Raw genomic sequence first — 19,985 nt, forward strand, 5'->3', positions numbered from 1 at the left:
ATTCCTCAAGTTAATACTTGGTTACATTATAATAGCTTGTACATTGATGAAACAATGATTAAAAAAACTGTAAGGACAAACTTTGAGCATTGTGTCTGGACTTAGCAATTTCACAAACTAACCTATTACAGTCTGATATGCAAATTATTAGAGGATAATACTGTGGTCACCAGAAACTTCTAAATGTCATAGTGGTTCTATGAACCTTGGATAACCACAAGGGGCAGTTAGAATCACCTGGATTCCAAAACCTTCTGACAACATCAGGAAGGGACATATGACACGGTATTTGTAATAAATGCCATTGTCATACAGCCATCATTCCCTGTGGAGCCACAGGGCAGCGCTGGGCAGTGCTGATAGGGAGCATAGTCCTCTGCGCTGTCTTCTGATTCTGCATGAGAGAGAGAAATGGGTCAGCACTCATGGGAAGACCAAACTGGCTCCCCTTGCTGTGTCTGCCATGCCCTTTTATATGCTCTTGTCTTGTCATCAAGTGTGAGGAGTTGCTGCCGCTATTATTGGCTGCCAGCCGCATTCTGTTTCGCCACTCAGCCTCGTAGCCACGTGCTCTCCTGCTGTCCACAACACTGGTGCTGAAGTGGCACTGTCCTTTCAGCACCCGAGTGGCAGTTGCATGAGGAGTGTGTAGTGGCTTTAGTGCAGGGGCTGTAGGCCTGCCATCAGAGTACCCGCCCCCTCAGCTCCGAACCTACTGCCAGTGACGTCTGTGTTTCCATAGACTGTATAGCTGGGTAAGGCCATCAGCGTTGCCAAGGTGGACCCCCACTCTGTGCTGCACCTGAAATGAGAAGTTCTGCAACGAGAGAAACCATCGAGTTACCCTGGCATTGGTGTAATGGTGGTCTGTAATGAGGATGAAGTGTCGGCCTGCGAGGTGGTATCAGAGCTCCTTGATGGCCCAGTATATGGCTAGGGCTTCTTGTTCAACAGCAGAGTACTGCTGTTCGGCAGGGGTCAGCTTCCTGCTTACATACAAGACCAGGTGCATCTCCCTGTTGAACGTCTGGGAGAGCACGGTGCCCAGCCCAGTCTTGGAGGCACTGATGTGGACCGTGAATGGCTGATTAAAGTTTGGGTTCCTGAGTACCGGTGAGTTGGTGAGAGTGCTCTTCAGGGCTTGCAATGCTGCTCTGCCTCCTCAATCCAGTGCAACAGGTCTAGTTGGCCCTTCCTGGTGAGATCTGAGAGGGGGTAGTTAGAAGGGACAAATCTCCAATAGGAGCCTGCCAAACCCAAGAAGGCACATGCCTGTTTCTTTGTGGTGGGGCGGGGGGGTACCCTTTTACTGCCTCAATTTTCTTCTCCTCTGGCTTCAACAACCCATGGCTGATGCAGTACCTCAGGTACTGTGCCTTGGTCAGCCCTAGGTGGCATTTTCATGGATTGGCCATCAGCCCAGCCTTCTGGAGCTCCCCAGGACTTCCCTGAGGGGGTGTAGGTGGTCCAGTCCATGTGGTGGAGTGGATTATGACATCGTCCAAGTATGCAGCCATGAACTGTCCATGTGGGCGTAGGATGATGTCCATCAGCCATTGAAACGTTGTGGGGGCTCCATGGAGCCTGAAGGGGAGAATCTGGTACTGCCAGTGGAGGTACTAAAAGCTGTTTTTGGCTTGGCATCTGGAGCCAGGGCCACCTGCCAGTATCCTTTGGTTAGGTCCAGAGTGGAAATGAAATGGGCTTTCCCTAGTCATTCCACTAAATCGTCCACCCAAGGGAGGGGGTAGCTGTCAAAGTCCGAGACCTGGTTCAGCTTCTGGAAGTTGTTACACAGTCTCAGGCTTCCAGACTCTTTGATGATGCCTTCTCACAGCAGGTGCCAGGATTTCCCCTTTTAGAATTTCTGGTTAACTTCCTCCTCAATAGCACAACGGCGGGCTTCTGGGACATGGTCGGGCCACTGTCGTACCACAACTCCAAGTGGGGTCTTAAACTCGTTTATGGGGAACAGTCCACAAGGTGCCAGGATTTCCCCTTTTAGGATTTCATAGTTGGATGTTTCCCCTGGTGAGAGTGAGTAGTAGGCTAACTAGGCCTCCCCAGAGAGGAATGGAGCAATGATTTGGGGCCAGGCCCCCTCAGGCCAGCCCTCATGGAGGGGCGACTCACTCGAATGTATGCAGATAGGCTTTGGCATCATCTTCGGCAGTCATCTTTGTGAGTAGTCACTGGGCATCCCGGCAGGGGATGGGGTGAGGGGTGGCAGCGGAGGTGTTAAGTTTGCATTGAGCCAGCAGTTCCTCAGTGGCGGTGCGAAGCCCTAGCACTCCTGAGCTACATAGAGCTCCTGAGTCACCACTTGTTGTTGGAGGCTGGTCTCTAGAAGGTGCTTCAACATAGGGTCCATTGTGTCGATGGGAGTTGGGTCCATGGTCATGCACAAATTCACCACCATTGTAGCAACTGGAGGCTGCGGCAGGCTGAACACAGACACAAGTGAGACCAAGTTAGTGCACACAATGGTGATTTATTGGAGTGCAGTGAGATAAATGCAGGCAGATTTAGTGAGCTGTGTCTTGGGTGAAGGTGCAGGGATGGAGAGTCGCTGTCAGTCTGGCACAGGGGCACAGCCAGTCAGCGGCATGCCGCAGCGAGGTGAGTCCCCAGGGTTTCTGTGTGGAGCTGGGGCAATGAGCTCTCAGCACAGCGCAGATAGGGAGGATAGTCTTTGGCACTGTCTTCTGTTTCTGCATGAGACAGAGAAAAGGGTCAGCACTCGCGGGTAGACTGAACTGACTCCCCTTGATGTATCTGCCGTGCCCTTTTATAATCTCCTGTCTTCTCCTTGAGGGTGAATAGCCTCTGCCACTATTACTGGCTGCCAGCTGCTTTCTGTTTCGCTGCCCTGCCTTGTAGCCATGTGCTCACCCGCCATCCGCAACACTGGTGCTGACGTGGTGCTGTCCTTTCAGCACCTGAGCGGCAGTTGCGTGAGGAGTGTGAAGTGGCTTTAGTGCAAAGGCTGTAGGCCTGCCGTCACACCTGGAATCCTCTTGGTGCTGGTTCTGAATGACAGCAAATATTGGACATTCTATTTCACCTGCCTGACTATCAGAGGTGGTGAGAATCACCTGGATAACATATGGCATGAGGAACAAAATCCACCTTAGGATTAACTGGTTTCCTGCATTTCACGATCACCCTTATCTTCTTCTTTCCTTATCACATTTTTTTCCTCTTTCTACAGAAGAGATGCTGCAGATTATCTCATCCAGCAATCCAACCACCTGCCTACTGGATCTCATCCCTTTCACAGTGGTCCAGACCATCTCACAAGGTCTCCTCCTCTACATGACTTCCATTATGAACGACTCCATAACATCTGGCCATGTGCCCACTGCCTTCAAGAGAGTAAGGATTATTCCCATGTTGAAGAAGCCAAGGCACATGGCAACCTTCAAGATCCTAACCAGTCTAGCTTCAAAGTGGCACACTCTACAGAATCTGCCCATGTGGCCATTACTGATCAGACCTCATTGGTCCTCATCCTGCTTGGTCTTTCAGCAGCCTTTGACATCATCAATCACAAGACTCTCCTGTCCATCATCATGAGTCTTGGAATACATGGCACAACATGGCAGCTGTTTTAATTCTTATCTAGAGGGACAGTCATACCAGGTGACATGGAGGAAATCCACATCTGCTCCTTACAAACTCTCTACTGGAGTCCCACAAGGCTCAGTGCTGGGTCCTCTCCTGTTCTCCCTCTATACCTGTTCTTTCAGTGAGGTCATATCCTCACCTGGGTTTGCATACCAGTGCTATGCTGATGACACTCATCCTTTTCTTTTCTCCTGTAGACACTCATGTTACTTCACAGATCTCAGCATTTCTATCTCAACATGGAAAGCAGCTTACCAGCTGAAATTCTAGCAAAACTGAGCTGCTGTATATCCCTGGATATACATCTCCACATCAAGATTTTGTGACCTCCTTGGACAATATATACAACACCAGGGGGGATCTGACCTTTCCTGTCCACAGAAGCCACTCAGGTGCTTGTTCAGTCCTGTCATCTCGGATTGGTCTACTAGCAGGTCTGCCTCTGCTCTCCTTCCGACCCTTGTAACTGAACCAGAATTCATCTGCAAGACTTGTTTCCAACCCCAAGAGGGAACCATTGGCATGTTCCCTCCACTCACTTCCTGTAGCTGTCCACATCAGATTTAAAACACTGATGCTTGCCTACAAAGCCAAAAATGCCCAGGCACCGACTGATTTTACAGTACTTATCACACCCTGCTCTGCAACACACTCCCTTTCTGCTTCTAGTATGGCTCACCTGGACCCAGCATCCCTCAAGGCACAAAGATGACAAGACTCTTCTCTGTCCTGGTACCCATTCTCCATTAAGGTTTTAGCTTGAAGATGTTTTAGTCCCTGACCTAGTGAACTAACACAAGGATATGTTTTTATAGCAACTTCAAAGCAAGAGTGTAAATGAGATGGTCGCTGCACTTGTGACACTGGGAAGAGAAAGTGCACATTGACATCCAGGCAACATCAGTTCAGATGTCCTAGAGTGCACACTAGAGTGGCCTAGAGTTTATGAGAAGGAGATGCTTGTCGTAGAGTGGCATGTAACAGTAAGGGCTGGGTGTCCAGCACATCTATAGGCCATAGTGATGAAGTTTGCCACCCTGTGGATTAGCTTCTGCTTAGATAAGGGAGCCCCTCCATGACGATTTATAAGCAAAATTTGGTGTAAGAAATTAAGGCACTCAGAGGGCCCGAGAACATGCAGGGCAAGCAGAACCTTTGTGGGCACTGAAACCTGGAAAAGAGTTGCAGTGACTTAAAAGTGCTGCATTTGGCTATGCTGTTTTTGTGTTTCTGAAACATGCATGCTCTTATAAAGGGGTTCTTTGAACTGCAGTCATGCCTAGTTTCTAGAACTGCAGTCATGCCTAGGTCAGATTCTGCTGAGCAGAGTGGATCTACACTTGGCAGACACTTGGCAGACAGTTGCCCCATATTTTGGCCTAGATGTCCCACCGCTAGGGGTGAGGTGTTGATTGTCTCCTCCACAAAGGGGTTACAGTTTTCTATACTAGAGTTATTGTTCCAGTGCTAGCAGTAAAACGGCACGTGTGCAAAAATAAAAAGATGGGCGCCATATATCGCAAGTTCTCACTGGAATGTCATCAGTATTTCAGCATTCGGTGCATTCGGCTTCTGGTGACACCACCAACAATACAATACAGGCAACAAGAGCAGGTATATGGCCCAACTTGCTTGTAAGCTGTCATATTGGAGCTCTGTTCAGAGGAGAAATGATGGTCTCTGTAGTAGACTATGTACATTTCAAAAATGTGATGTGGCTCAACAACATCCATCCAATCAAGAAAAGGAGGCATCTCAACTCACCTGTCATATGTCAATACCGAAGTCGCTCTCTCTCTCTCTGGCACTAGCACCAGCATGGAGATGTTCTGGACTAGACAATGTGACACGTCTCGATTCTATCATTTATTGCACTATAGTTTTTTTTTTAAATATTACATTTAACGTGTGTGTGTGTGTGTGTGTGTTACTACAGCTGAATGAATGAACAAATGAATGGATGTCTGACATGTGGTCTAATGATAATTAATTAAATATAACTACCTCCAATATTAATCATCATGTCATCAAGTTTATGGCTACTACATTGAACTTAAAAGCTGTCCACATTTAAATCTTCTAAGTAGAGATTGTTCCCTATAAAATTTCCCATTTTAAAATTCTCATATTTTGTTGACAAAGGCCATAGCAATCTTACACTCTTTCCTCACACTCACTTACCCCCTTAAATCTCCCTCCACTGGCTTGCTTATGACTAATCACAGATTCCAACTGATAGATAATAGTTTTTCCTGATAAGCACTTCATATCTGAAACTCCCTCTAACTTACAATAATTCTTCTCAAAAGCTCATCTGCATAACAAGTATTCCCAAGGGTACAACCCAAATCATATAGTGCTGTTGTTTTCCTATGTGTGTTGACTGTGTGTTCAAAGGTAGATGTTTCCATGTGGTCCTGCTCTCTCAGGTGGCCTGTTAAAAGGATCTGGGCCTCCCTATGGAGAACAGAGTTGTACTAAATTTCCCACAGGTATGGTGTGATGTACAGTACATCTACAGTCAGGTGAACTCTGCACCTGACTTTAGATGTACTGTACATCTCTGATCTGTGTTCTGTTCTCTGATCTTTTTTTTTGTGTGTGTGTGGTCTAGTTGTCATCAGCGTATCACTATATAGCGTGAAATTAAGATGTGGGATATAGATTAATGATTATTTGTTGTCCTGTCAACTAATCTCTCTCTCTTTTTAAACTAGAACAATTTTAAATTAAAATTTATATGGGGAAACTACCTGCGTGGTGTCTATTTAGAGAAAACTATATTCATTTTTAAAGACACAATAAATGACTGAAGCGTATTAGTTGCAAAGTGGATTAGTGAATTTGATGATATTTTCTGATATATTCATTTGTTCATTTATACATTCATTCCTGTACTGCTTTATCTGGGGTTGTGGTGGATCCGGAGCCTATCCTGGATGCGAAGTGGGAATACACACCGAATGGGAAGCCAACCCATCCCTGGGCACCATGCACACACACATTCACACTTCCTTTACACGTAGGGGCAAATTAGAGTTCCCAATCCACTCTGATATATTCATGTCAAACATAATTCACTAAATAATTCACATTTCACTGAAGCCAAGTTTGAAGATGACTCAAGAAAGAGAATTTTTCAAAGACATTTTTTTTCATTCTTTTCACATGACAGACTACAAATCACTGTTTCCATGTCTAGTCAAGTGACTCTAGTTCACAGTAACTGCAGATTTAAGTGTTATCCCTGATATAATATTTTACCTCATGAAAGACTTGGTGTTTAAATATGATTGAGGTGTTGGGAGCTATGTAAATGCTAACAGGGCTGCAGGAGCAGAAATGGGAAACACCCTTTTTTGGTCTTTTAATTTGGAGCTTAAACCTGTGTTGCCTAGTTATTGTTGCTTTTCATGCAATTTTTTTTTTATTCTTCATTCACATTCCTTATTGTGTGCAGCTCTTAAGACTGAGGCAAAGAACTTTGGTAATAACCTTGGTATGAACTAATATCCCAGTCATGCACATTAGTGTTTTTTCCTTTTCTGACACACCCATTTTTTCAGTATGAAGGGCTTGATGAGGTGAGTCAGGTGTTGTGGTTGGAGCAACGGAATTCAGAGAAGGGAAACGCAAATATCTAAAGACTTCTCCCAAAATCACCAAGTAAACATGCATCCACTTAGCAGTCTTCATTAACGAGCTGCACATCATTAGTTCAGGTGCCCCTGCACCGATCTGCTCTCTCGCACCCTTGTAATTTATTTATTTATTTATTTATTTAGCGCGCGCGCGGGAGGCGGGAACCTCGGCTCCTTTAAGGCGCTATGGGAGGGATGAGCGGGCCGCGGAGGAAGAGGAGAGAGGAAGGAGCTTTCTTGCCCGTGATGCTGTGAGCCCGAGAGCGCGAGCGCAGCAGAAGCCAACGCGATTAAAGCGGCTGCGGGAGGAGATGCATGCGCGTGCGTGTAGCCTGCGGGACGGCAAGAGGCGCGTGAAGATGGTCTGAGTTCGGCATCCAGCGACCGCACGCTCGCTCCCGCCGCTTCTGCTTTTATCCGGATTTGCTTTCTTTCCTTTTCCCCCCCTGTTTTCCCCCTTGGAAAAAAAAAACTATGATTTATTTACCTTCTTCCATATTCCACACATGCTTGTTTTTATTTTTTCTTTAAATGCGTTTTCCTTTTTTTCCTTTCCGCCCCCACCCGGTTTGGTTTTCATTTCAATGACACGCAGGAGTGCGTCTTTTTGCCTCTTGGTGTTGTTTCCGAGTTTTCTTTCCCCTTCTTCGTTTTCCCGCTCGAAGCGCGTGGCGCAGAGCCGTTTCCGCCCGTGAACGACCCCGGACTCGGACCCGGACTCGGACCCGGACTCGGACCCGGACTCGGACTGGGACTCAGACTCTGCGTCGCAAGCCGCGCAGCACAAACCCGGGACTACACAGGACCGGATCGCGGAAGCGCACGACGCTCGTGCCCGGCGCGCGAGAGCGCGAAGACTGCACACGCCGAGTCACCGAGAACCGCACCGAATCTCACCTTTCCGCCGGCCTAGAGAGGTGGCAACAAACAAACAAACAAACAAACACAAACAACAGTGGACAAAGTGCGCGGAGTGCGAAGAGGAAGCATAGCTTGGGGATTGAACGGAGCGGGGCATGTGGATATTTGCATTTCTCTTTCTCCAGAGCATCTCAAATGGTTGGTCACCTTTATTAATTTTTTAAATTCATCATATCAAATCTCATTCAAAATTTAACTCAATCTCAGGTAGGGCTAATAAGCATAGGAAATGATTAATAACGAATATTTTAACATTTTTAGAGGTGATTTTTTTTTCTAATGTAAATTTAAAGCAGCTCTCAGACCACAACCTCAACTGCAGCTCTAATCACTGCAAACAGAGAAAAAGGCCTTCACGAAATGATCTGTCTATCCGACACACACACACACACACACACGCACACACACGCGCGCACAGAGCGCGCGCGCGCGTCTTCTAGGGGGGATTTAGCGCTAATTACACAGGTTGCGCGTTTCCTGCCATTCACTTTCCGCTCGATGGCGCGTTAATGGACCCGAGCTCCTGTTTAACACCTTAAGTGATTTAGATGGTATTTGATGATGCGTTGAGATTTCACAGGCATATTTAAAAAAAAACACCCAAAAAGCATGATTTAGCGGCCTGGCCGGTGCCTTGACCGAGCATGGCGTGTGTTTAGATGATGTCCTGTCCTCCCTCACCCATTCCCACCATGAGCAACTTAATTGCATTCTTCCAAGTATTACCATTTCAAATGTATTTCGGAAGCAATAAACCAGTCTGACATATGCTAATAATTATTATAGATCAATAATGCAGAGTTTAACATTGCAGCTGATGGGGGTGTCCAGTGAATAAATCTTTTTTTTTCACATAAATTGAATGAAATGATATGGATTAATAAATAAGACAACAATGATGCTTTGTTATTTGTAGATGTTGACCACATTTACCTGTTTACCTGTGCTTAAAATGGTTTATGAATAATCTCGGGATTGTAGTAATATTTAAATGCTTAAGGATAAAAAAAACACACATTTTGTCATTTTTAAACCCTTGTATATATGATTAATGAAGACATTACAGGATGTTGCCGATCAGTATAATTATCATTTACATGCCATTTTATTAATCAAGTTGAAATGAGGTGAGAGACTTCAAGATAAGGACTGAAAAAATGGTTAAAATATGTGTTTGTGTCTGGGTGTGTGTTAGTTATATATAGTATCCCTGCATTCAGGGCCAATTGTGTGTGTGTGTGTGTGTGTGTGTATGCATGCAGAGTTGAATTAAAAGGCAGGATGTTATGCATTGCATAGATTTCAACGAAAACGAAAAATCATACTGCCGAAGAAACAGTCTGTTGTTTTTTTTAGCCGATCTGCAACCGACGGTCAGTAGGTAAAAAAACATGGTTGGGTGTGTACGGAGACCAAAGGAGGGAGAAAAAAAAAGCAAAATGAAGGGAAAGGCAGGGAAAGAAATCAGTCTCCTTGACAAATTACACACAAACGTTGCTGAATGGAGGTTACTATGCAACATCCAGAAAAAAATACCGTGCAGCCAAATGATGGTGGGTTTGAAGGGATTAAAAGTGAAATCCCATTTTGGCGAAGGAGGAAAAGATGTGGCTGCGGATGTGGATGTGGATGTGGATGTGGACATGGCTGCTGTCTTTTGGGACAGTAGTGTTGGGTTGTATATCTTTTCGCATTGTGCGGTATATTAACTGCAAAAATGTGAAAAAAAAACAGTGCCTCCCTCTTCCCCTGCCTCAGCTGCTGAATCTCATAAAAGACCAATAAGGACAGATTATTCATCATTCACCAGGTTAGACAGCAGGATGAGAGTCATGTGAGCTCTCGTCTGTTTGTACATTCTGTACATCATGGTGTGTTCCTATTTTTCCAGCTATAACCATGCAGTGGGTTACTACAATACCTGCTAAAAAGGTTGTGTCCCCATGTTTTTTTAAATGCATCTTCAGAATAAAGTGTTTTGAAACAGATTGATGATTAGGATGATAAGTGTCATTAACAGGAATAATTTAAGTGATGCTCTTTGTTATTCTTGTAATATCCTGTAAAGGAAACTTGCTCTCGGAAGCTGGCCTTTTTCTTCTTTTTGTGGATCAAGCCTATTCTAGAAAATTCTAGATCTCTACAAGGTTGCACATGCTCCTTGGCCTGTCTCTATGGAAACCTCCATTATGAATGCCATGGCTGGGTGTTTCATCAAATAAGGCCATAGCGAGAACGATCCTAGAAGTGCAATGTACATGTAGAGCCTTTATCACTGCACTGCCTGGTCACGGTAAAATCATAGACTGAATCTGAGTAACCATATAATTCTCGATTAAAATACACACCATTTTCCTTCATGCCCAAAGACTGCTCGATTATTTAGTTTTATTTCTGCATGATGGCATTAGTGGTGTGGAAGAGGAATCTGAAACAGTTATGCTGTCAATCAGTGCTGGTCAATACTGCAAAAATAGCGCAATACTCAAAGACATTTTCACAATATATGATATGCATCATGATTTTTTTTAGTATTTGTGAACCATATAGCAAAACAGTACATGTGAAAAAAGTTCGTATAATTCAGCGTGACTGAGATTAAACCAGATCAGAAGGAATAGAAGAAAAAAGGAAAAGAATTGGTTAAAAAAATCATTTAATCAACTGCTTGTTACTGTGAGTAAAAAAAAAAAACGGAGCTGGTCTGTTCTAACCGAAAAGGGTGTCGTGATGTAATTTATCGTAATAACGGTAACATGTTGTCATATCGCCCATCCTTACTATTAAACTATACCATAATAATAGTTCAATTAGATCCTACATAATAACGTTAAAATTTATCTGTGGAGGAATATACAGCATGCAATGCAGAAAATCAGGAAAGAAAACTTTTTGTTTTAAACAATCGAACGCTAACAAGCTTTTTGAAAATAAATATTCAGTTCCTCTAGCTATATCATTTCATATTTATACAGTAGCATTGCATTACTTATTACCAGCCTTCTTGAAAACTTAAAATTAACATTTTAAGTAGATAGCACAATGTTCACATTTTAGCACAATGTGAAATTTTTTTTACATAGTTTTAGCTCTAATTGAAATGTTTATTAAAACCATCAATCCTTTAAACTCTTGGTGTTAGACTTCAGGGCAGATATCTTCCACAACCGTTTTTGTATGTCGAGCTAAAATATATTCAATGCTAATTTTGATAGACGCATTACAGGGGCTTTGGGAATTTGCTCCTGCTTTAACGCCAAGCAACCCTTCAGGCAAAGCATGTTCAAATTTGAATGTGTACAATTAAACAGTACAATCACTGTCTTGGGAGGGGAACACAGGGACAGAGATGTTACAGATTTGCAGCTGTAATGATAGAATTCCACGCTGCAGAAAGAGAAGTAATGGAAGATGAGTAATGGAGTAATGGTGGATTATAATCTCATGTCTTCAAATCCTAATCCTAATCTGAAAACATACCCTGTTCTGTTATCTGAGATTATCCTATGCAGTATGGACAGCATCTGTTTCCTGATGAGATCACTGATGGTTGGCAGGTAGAAATAGCAATTAATAATCTAGATTATAACGCAGGCTTTTTACTGTTTACAGTTAATATCGCCGAACAATTTAAAGTGGAAAACACTAGCATCAATTTGACTCCATTTGGCCATTTGGAAGTGTGTTTCATTGGAGTTAATCTACTGGGGGCAATTAAGCCACTGTGCTGATTAAGGGCCCATCTGTTCGAGTTTTTGCAAGGTGCTCATGAAAGTCTTATGCCTTTCAATCCTCTGTCTATTTAAAGATTCTCCCAAGTTAGCATGGCCTCGTTCAGGTGCTGGATGGAAGGCTTACACAGGCTAATTGGATTAAAATCAATTATTGCAGTGTTTGCTCGACATGCTGTTTGCGTTCAACCACGTGTCATTTGTCTTTTCCACAGATTTCGCTGTTTGAGATCAGCCCTAGATCTCCATGAACAATTATTAGGACGTCTCAATTATGAGTCTGGACAATCAGTGGACTGTCTTGTTTTGTTATTTACATAACGTCTGCTGAGACTGACCTGTTAGACGGCTTTGCTTGGTTGATGGCTGTAGTGAAAATTGCTGTTTCATTAAGGAGAGAATAGGAATAAGAATCAGGCAGAACCTAGCCGAAGCCCTCCTTTATTTTCTCCAGATCTTATTGAAAACGAGGTGACTGAGCGTTATGTAAGCACGTTAGGCTCGATCGGATATTTTTGATGAAAATTGTTTGACCTGAAATTGCTGCTTGGTTGCTCATTATTTCTGTATCTATTGCATATTTTTCATCATAGATGTTTCTTATGAAGTAAAGGAAAACGGCATCATATCATCATTCTAAAAGGAATTTCATGTCTGGAATTATTCTTTATTTTTGAAGTGATAAGAAAAATTGTTATTGGCCATGTGAAATTTCAATTTGCGTTGCTTAATTTCTCACATTTGCTCAAATTTTCATTTTTAAGTTCATCTATTTTTGGTTATATTACCTACATGAACTATTACATAACTAATTGGCTATTTGTGAGGTTTTTCTTTTTTAACATCTATGAATAACAACTAAACAAGATTAAATGCAAAATTTAAAAAAAGTAACTAGTGGCTCCACTCCAAGATTTTTGGTTCTTGTATGTTTTCCTTTCCTGCATGTATTTATCCATGCATTTATTCTGAACTGTATAAACACCAGGGCAATTTTACTATACGACATAAACATTAATAAAATTCATGACATTTGGGTCAGGTTACACATTTGACACTGACAGAAGGGTGCTGTGCCGAGTTACAAATGTATATGCACCCTTCCTAAAAAAGTTATAATTATACGTTTAAATGCATTATCTAAAGACTCAAATGTAGGTGTCTTTTTTAAATCAATCATCTTATTACTTTGCTTGTTACTTTGACAGCTCTCTTAACCAAAACGTGTAACAGTTTCATGAGAAACACTAAGATTACAGTATTGTTATAATAGAATTGACTACCTTTTACAATAATCTGGATTTATTTATAATATTTCACCTGATGGAAGTGGGAGAAGGTTAAAAACTAGAGTCTGTTTGCTTTTAAGATTTTTCTTTTATGATTTGTTGTCTTTCTGCAGACAGTTTCATTCACAGAGCTCTCTATATGAATTTGATGGGACTGAAATCACAGTAAATCCTCTGCTTTATGTCTATATTTTGTTTAAACCTACTCAAGAGTAAATTGCATAGAATAAATAAGGTATTTCTGAATACAGGTAATAAATAAAAACCCACCCTATTCCTATTCCAAGCGAAATAAAAATAGCACTGTTTTAATGATTTTCTAATGATTATTTCTGAATGAAATAAGTGGAATCCTACTAAGCTTCTTTAGTTGATTCTTGTTTAGTATCTGTTTTATTGTGAATTCTTTGGGACCTGCAAAATTAAAATAGTTAGTAGACTCAAGTCAATGTAGACGAATGACTGTGGCTTGTGTTCTTAGATTTCTGATGGATGTGTCAAGATTAGACACAGTAAACATGTTATTATACTGCACAATGTAAAACCAACATGGTGGCCCTTTTTGTAGACAAAAAAAAAAGATAAAAAGATGCTTATTTAGAATGAAGAGGGATTGTGTGTGGGTTTCGGTTAGGGGTGTAAACCACAAGGCTTTCACATGATGCAATATGATTTCGGTTCATAAAGCAATCGTTGGATATTTGATGCTTTGATACTATATATTTTGATTTAGTAGCCTATATGTGACCACCTTTGCTCAGAGTCGGGAGTTAGTCTACATTTAATACACGAATGATCATGATCATAGAGAAAGATTCTTTTAAATGTATCAGAGTTATAGGCACCTTGGTAGAATATTAAATCATTTAAAAAATCAGTTTAAAAATATGAATTTTTTTACACACCCATTGTCCTTTGTAGATAATAATCGATTTATGATTGTTGATTCAATCGTTGCCTTTTAAATCAATGCATCAATCCAATTCATTGGATCATTACGCACCTATATCAGAACCAGAATCAGAGTTAGAATCAGTGTGCCTGAACAGACAGGGAATGTGACTCTGGTTCTCACTTGCACTCACAGCCATACACACAACACATAAATTAACAGTGTGAACAGTTAACATCAGACAACACCGACAGTAAATTGGTAGCAGTGAAGTAACTCTAGTTTCTAGTGTGTAAGTGATATGCCAGAAATAGAGTGCAAACTGGGACTACAATAAATATGTATAATAAATAAATGTACAGGGTTCTTTTAACATGTACTGCACAATCTATTTATTGCACAGTAGATGAAGGAAAAGAAAAGAAGGTTCCTCAGGTGCGTTCTTGATACCATACTGCAGATGGAATATGATCTTTAACGCCAATGTCCATTCATGATTTGATAGCCACTGGGAAGAAATTGTAAATATAAATGTTAAATCATAGTGTGTATCATGACTTTACTGACTAATGAACTTGGTGTTTATTTGAATTCTTATGAATTTTGGTGGAGGAAGCTATCAGAGCAAATCATAGTGTTAAAACAGTAGTTAAAGTAATAACATGACTCATTTGCCACAAAGCATATTAATATTAAAAAGCCATCCATGTTAACACTTCAAAACACTGTCATTTGTCTGGATTTTTTAAAAGGCCACATGTAAAATGACTTTGAAGATTTAGATAATGCATTTAGATGCATAAATATAGCTTTTTGAAAAGGGTGCATATACTTTTGTATATTTGATTTTAACTTGCTATGGTACCTTTTGTCACTGTTGAAGCCATCAGTGAAATGTTTTGGGCAACACTTACATACTGTGTACTAGAAATTTTACTAGAGATTACTAGAGATTTTTTTTTATCATGTTAACCATTGCTCATACACACATTTAAAGGACACCTGAAATCCAATATATATATACATACATATATACATATATATATATATATATATATATATATATATATATATATATATACATACATATATATATATATATATATATATATATATATATATATATATAATATAGATGATATATAATTGTCCCTAATGTTTTTAGATCTATTATCATCTTAATGTCTTAATGATGTTAAGACAATTCAAAACTTAATCAAAGCCAGCAAAATCCAAACCATCCTTCACCTCCTTGCATTATATTCTACAGATATCCTTCAGTAAACATTAACATCTGATGAGGATCCCAGCAAAATGTTACATTTTAAGTGTGTTTTCGCAGTTAAACGTCTCATTAGAGCGCCAGTTGCCCGAGGTTTATCGTGTGTTCCTTCCTCCTCTCTATCATCCTTTCCCCAGAAGTGATTATGCTAATTGCTGTTTGATCAGATGATTAAATTATAATTCGATTAATCCGGGCTACTAAATGCTCTGAATACATTTGTGTCTCCGTGGTTGGCTGGTCCCCCTCTCGTCCAAGCTAGAATTCACAGGAGTGTTGGACTGAAGGAGAGCGAGTGGAGGAGAAGAAGAGGGGATTAGAGGACAGCTGGGTTGAGGGGAAGACCGTATAAAAAAGAGGGGCAGCCATTATGTCTCCTGCTGAAGACCCTACAGCTGTGTGTGGCTCTGCAATGCTGTAAAATGGGTATGGCACACAGGAGGCACCGGAAAGCTATAGTCTTGCTGGTGTATATATACTGTATATATATATATATATATGTATATATATATATATATATATATATATATATATATATATATTGTACATATATCATGCAGATACATGTCAAGAGCTTCAGTTAATGTACACATCAAACATCAGAATGAAGAAAAAGTGTGATTTCTGGGACTTTGATCATGGTAGGGATGTTGGTACCAGATGGTTTGAGTATTTCATAAACTGCTGATCTCCTGGGAATTTCACACACAACAGTCTTAACAGTCTAGACTTTACACAGAATGGTGCGAAAAACAAAAAACATTGAGTGAGCGACGGTTCTGTGGGTGGAAACACCTTGTTGATAAATGAGGTCAGAGGAAAATGGCCAGATTGGTTTGAGCTAACAGATCGGATATAGTAACTCAAATAATCACTCTTTACAATCTTGGTGAGCAGAGAAGCATCTCAGCATGCGCAAAACGTAGAACCTCGAGGTGGATGAGCTACAAGACCACATTGGTTTCCGCTCCTGACAGCCAAGAACAGAAATCTGAGGCTATCATGGGCACAGACTCACAGAAACTAGACAGTTGAAGATTAGAAATATATATATATATATATATATATATATATATATATATATATATATATATTTCTAATCTTATATATGTATATATGTATGTGTGTGTGTGTGTGTGTGTGTGTGTATATATGGGTATATATATTTATATAAGCTATATGGCTTATTGCTGCAAGTTTCACTTGTGCTTTATATTACTGAAGAATGATGCAGTCTAACATGACTTGACAATTTTATTTTGGTTTTAATGAAATTAAAACCGTTTATAGTTGTAGACTTTAGAACTGAACTGTCACTTTAGGAAATTAACATCCTCTGCTTATATTTAAGATGGCTGTATTACTTGCCAGGCTGCACTTCCTTTCTTTTCTCTAACATGTCAACGATGGTGTCAGAGCCATAGATCTCAATATTATTGGTGTCTCTAACTAGCTGATGATGATAATCTTTCCACACTGCTGTGACCATGCTTGGCTGTCCTGCTGTTTAACCGTACTGCAGGAAAATAAAGATGCTAGCTGGGCTCAGATTATAACCACATCTCATAGCCAGTGACTTGCTGAACGCTTGGCTCACTATACGTATTATATTATGTTGGCTACCACGTTTTTTAGCCTTAGGTTTCCAGGCAACCAAAACATGGGACTAGGCTTTTACACTGGAGCTTTTACTTGCCTGGTGGACTAACTAATCAATTTATCAGTTGTCCATCAGTGTTTATTCCTTGAAATGTTATGAGAGCTTGTGCATATATTTTCTAGCATTACTCAAATTAATAGATAATTTATCTAGTTCTCTGTTCCTTGCAAACATTAGCTAGCTATGTTAGCATGCTAGATTAGACTAAATTTCAGCTTAGTGAGTTTCAAAGAAAAAAATGTCACTTTTGTACTTAAAGTGAAATGATCAGTGTTTAAAAAGACACTACAGGTTACAGTGTATTAATGACACAGAAAAATTTTCAGTTTTAAATCTTCAGAGTAGAGTGAATTTAGGTACACTGGGACATCAGGTAAATTGGGACAGTTTATTTTAGCCACGTTTATTTTCTTCCCTTGTAAGTGAAAGTCAGAACTTATGTTACTAAGCCCATATTCGTATGCAGTGGACCTGCTTGATAAAAGTAACATGATTTAATTCATGTGACATCATATAAGGGGGTGTGGTCCGCATCAAAAAGACAGATGACCACAAAAAACTTGACATGGGAAAAAATTTCATATGCTGTGGCTAGTTTCATTCATAAGGTTATAAATCGTCATGACTAACATATTACACATATTTATGATGCATATATATACACATATGTATGTATGTATATACATACGTACATACACACACACACGGATAAGATGTACTACTGTAAGCATAAAATTAAGTGCTTAAATACAATAAGTCTAGAGAGGAAAAGTAAAGGCATATACAGGATGCATGAGTGGATACAACAAAACACAGCACAACTATGATTATGGTTAATTTATGGATTTGATGTGTATTAAAAGGTGTTTTTTAATTTTAATTCTGTGTTGTGCTGCTATACTGCAAGAAATAAATTATAAAATGTTACTAACCTTAGTTGTTTGTTACTGCAATTTTAACTGTTTATTAACATTTTAGAAAAGATTAGTCATGAATTTGGAAAACATGAAGATTTCATAAACCCTGTTATTGCTGTAACAATTGAATTATAGAATGCTATTTAGGCCTAAGTTTTAATATGGAGACAGTTTTACTTAGTCTGCTGTGCTCATACAATATTAGAATATGTTGATGATAAATTTGGTGAGGATTCTTTCAAATTCTGTTATTGTAATTTGATTTATTGATGCCATGAATAAGTATGCTGAGGATGAAACTAAAGGCCTGAAAATTTCCCCTCTCAGATTTCCCCTAGGGGATCAATAAAGTAATCTGACTAGCTATCTAAACCGATGAGGATATGTGTCCCAAATGACCAAACATGTCATTAAATATGACTTTCAGTCAGTTTTGACAAAAGGGTAACAATGAGGAATTCAGAAATGTATCGCCCCTTGGTGCATTTTGTTTTATTAGTGCCAAGAAAGCTTCGACAATGTGCAAATAAAAAAAAAAAACACATACTTCAGAATTCACCCTATTTCATTATACTTTAGATACTATGATATATCTTTAAAGAGCTTCAAAAAGTCTTCTGGATATGCACAGCTGGAGCTAGGCCTACCGTACTGCATGTGAACATATTACATCTACATGTAAGCGCAGTGTGGCTGTAGGTTTTCATTTCAACCTAATGGCACCAAACCATGCAGTGTCGTGGCTGTTCATAACTTGACTAACATTTCAAAACAAAATTATATCTAAAGTAGCCCTTTGGTGTTTTTTCTGTTTTTCCTTTGTACTTTTATATGTTTACGGAATATGTTCTCTCAGGTTATCCCTATGAAGATCATCTACACCTCTTGTGGATGATGGTCAGCATTAAATTAGATGGTAAAAATACAAAAGGTGGAAGTTTATAATGGGGTTGTCTTTGAGGTTTTGAAGTATCTGGATCATGTAGCAGATTGAAGCCATAGTGATGATGTGGCAACACTGATTAGATAGTAGCTTCATGCTGCCATGACAGAAGAATCTTATCTATCTATCTATATAAATATATATATGTATATAAGTATATATATATATGTATATAAGATGCTGGATATTGCAAAAGTAAGATTTGACTATTCACATTATAAAAAGGCATCACTGTGGTGTGTTTCTGTATAATAGGCCTAAATATCACATCACAACATACACTTTTGCCCAAGTAATTACTGACATCATTCCTGCAGAATGTCATCATTTAGCTCTCTGTACAATAAATCTTGTCCGAGATGAACGTGGATACAGAAATATTGGACATGCACATACAGTACTGTGCAAAAGTTTTACGCACGTGCAAAGATGCCTTGAAAAATAATGAAATGAAATGTTTCTACACTAAATAAATACTATAAAGAGCAGTAAACAGTAGTAAATGAAACAAAGTCAATATTTGGTGTGAGGACCCTTTGCTTTAAAAAAAAATAGTAGTCTCAGGTACAATTAGTGCAGTTTTATAAGGAAATTAGCTGTGAGATTTACTGAGCATCTTGCAGAAGCAGCCACAGTTCTTCTGGAGACTTGGCTGTCGCACTTGCTTCTTATTTCTGCAGCGAAACCCAGCAGCCTTCGTCATGTTTTTTATCTGAAAAGTGTCTCTTATGTAATATGCTGCTTTCTTTACTGACATACAAACATTTTTCTGTAACATTTAATTTCGTGCTGGAAAACTAATGTTTGGAAATCTAAAATATTTTTGTATTGAATCAATAGTGTAGAAGTCTTAAAATAAAAATCTGTAACAAAGTTTGTACTAAAAAAAAAAAAATAGGGTGCCTAAGACTTTTGCACAGTACTGTATATACACCCTGATCATTACGTCAATGTGTTAGCACATTATTTTACTTTAATGAGACTGCTTTAATATTTGTATATGAGCATAAAAACTGCTAAATTTTAGTCTTTTTAGAAAGCGAGAAATGAGATTCTAAGACACTATTTTATCTGAGGCTGCA

General features: G+C 39.9%; 1 protein-coding gene across 1 annotated transcript in view; it reads left to right on the forward strand.

The window, feature by feature from the left end:
* The first annotated feature begins 7,112 nt into the window (after positions 1-7,112).
* dscamb (Down syndrome cell adhesion molecule b) overlaps positions 7,113-19,985 on the forward strand; it is a 135,162-nt gene continuing 122,289 nt past the window's right edge. The window contains exon 1 of the mRNA XM_026941410.3: positions 7,113-8,327. Coding sequence (XP_026797211.3) covers positions 8,285-8,327 — 43 coding nt within the window. The 5' untranslated portion in view covers positions 7,113-8,284. The remainder of the gene's footprint in view (positions 8,328-19,985) is intronic.

This window comes from Pangasianodon hypophthalmus, chromosome 21, assembly GCF_027358585.1.
Source record: "Pangasianodon hypophthalmus isolate fPanHyp1 chromosome 21, fPanHyp1.pri, whole genome shotgun sequence".
In the NCBI taxonomy this organism is placed as follows: domain Eukaryota; kingdom Metazoa; phylum Chordata; class Actinopteri; order Siluriformes; family Pangasiidae; genus Pangasianodon; species Pangasianodon hypophthalmus.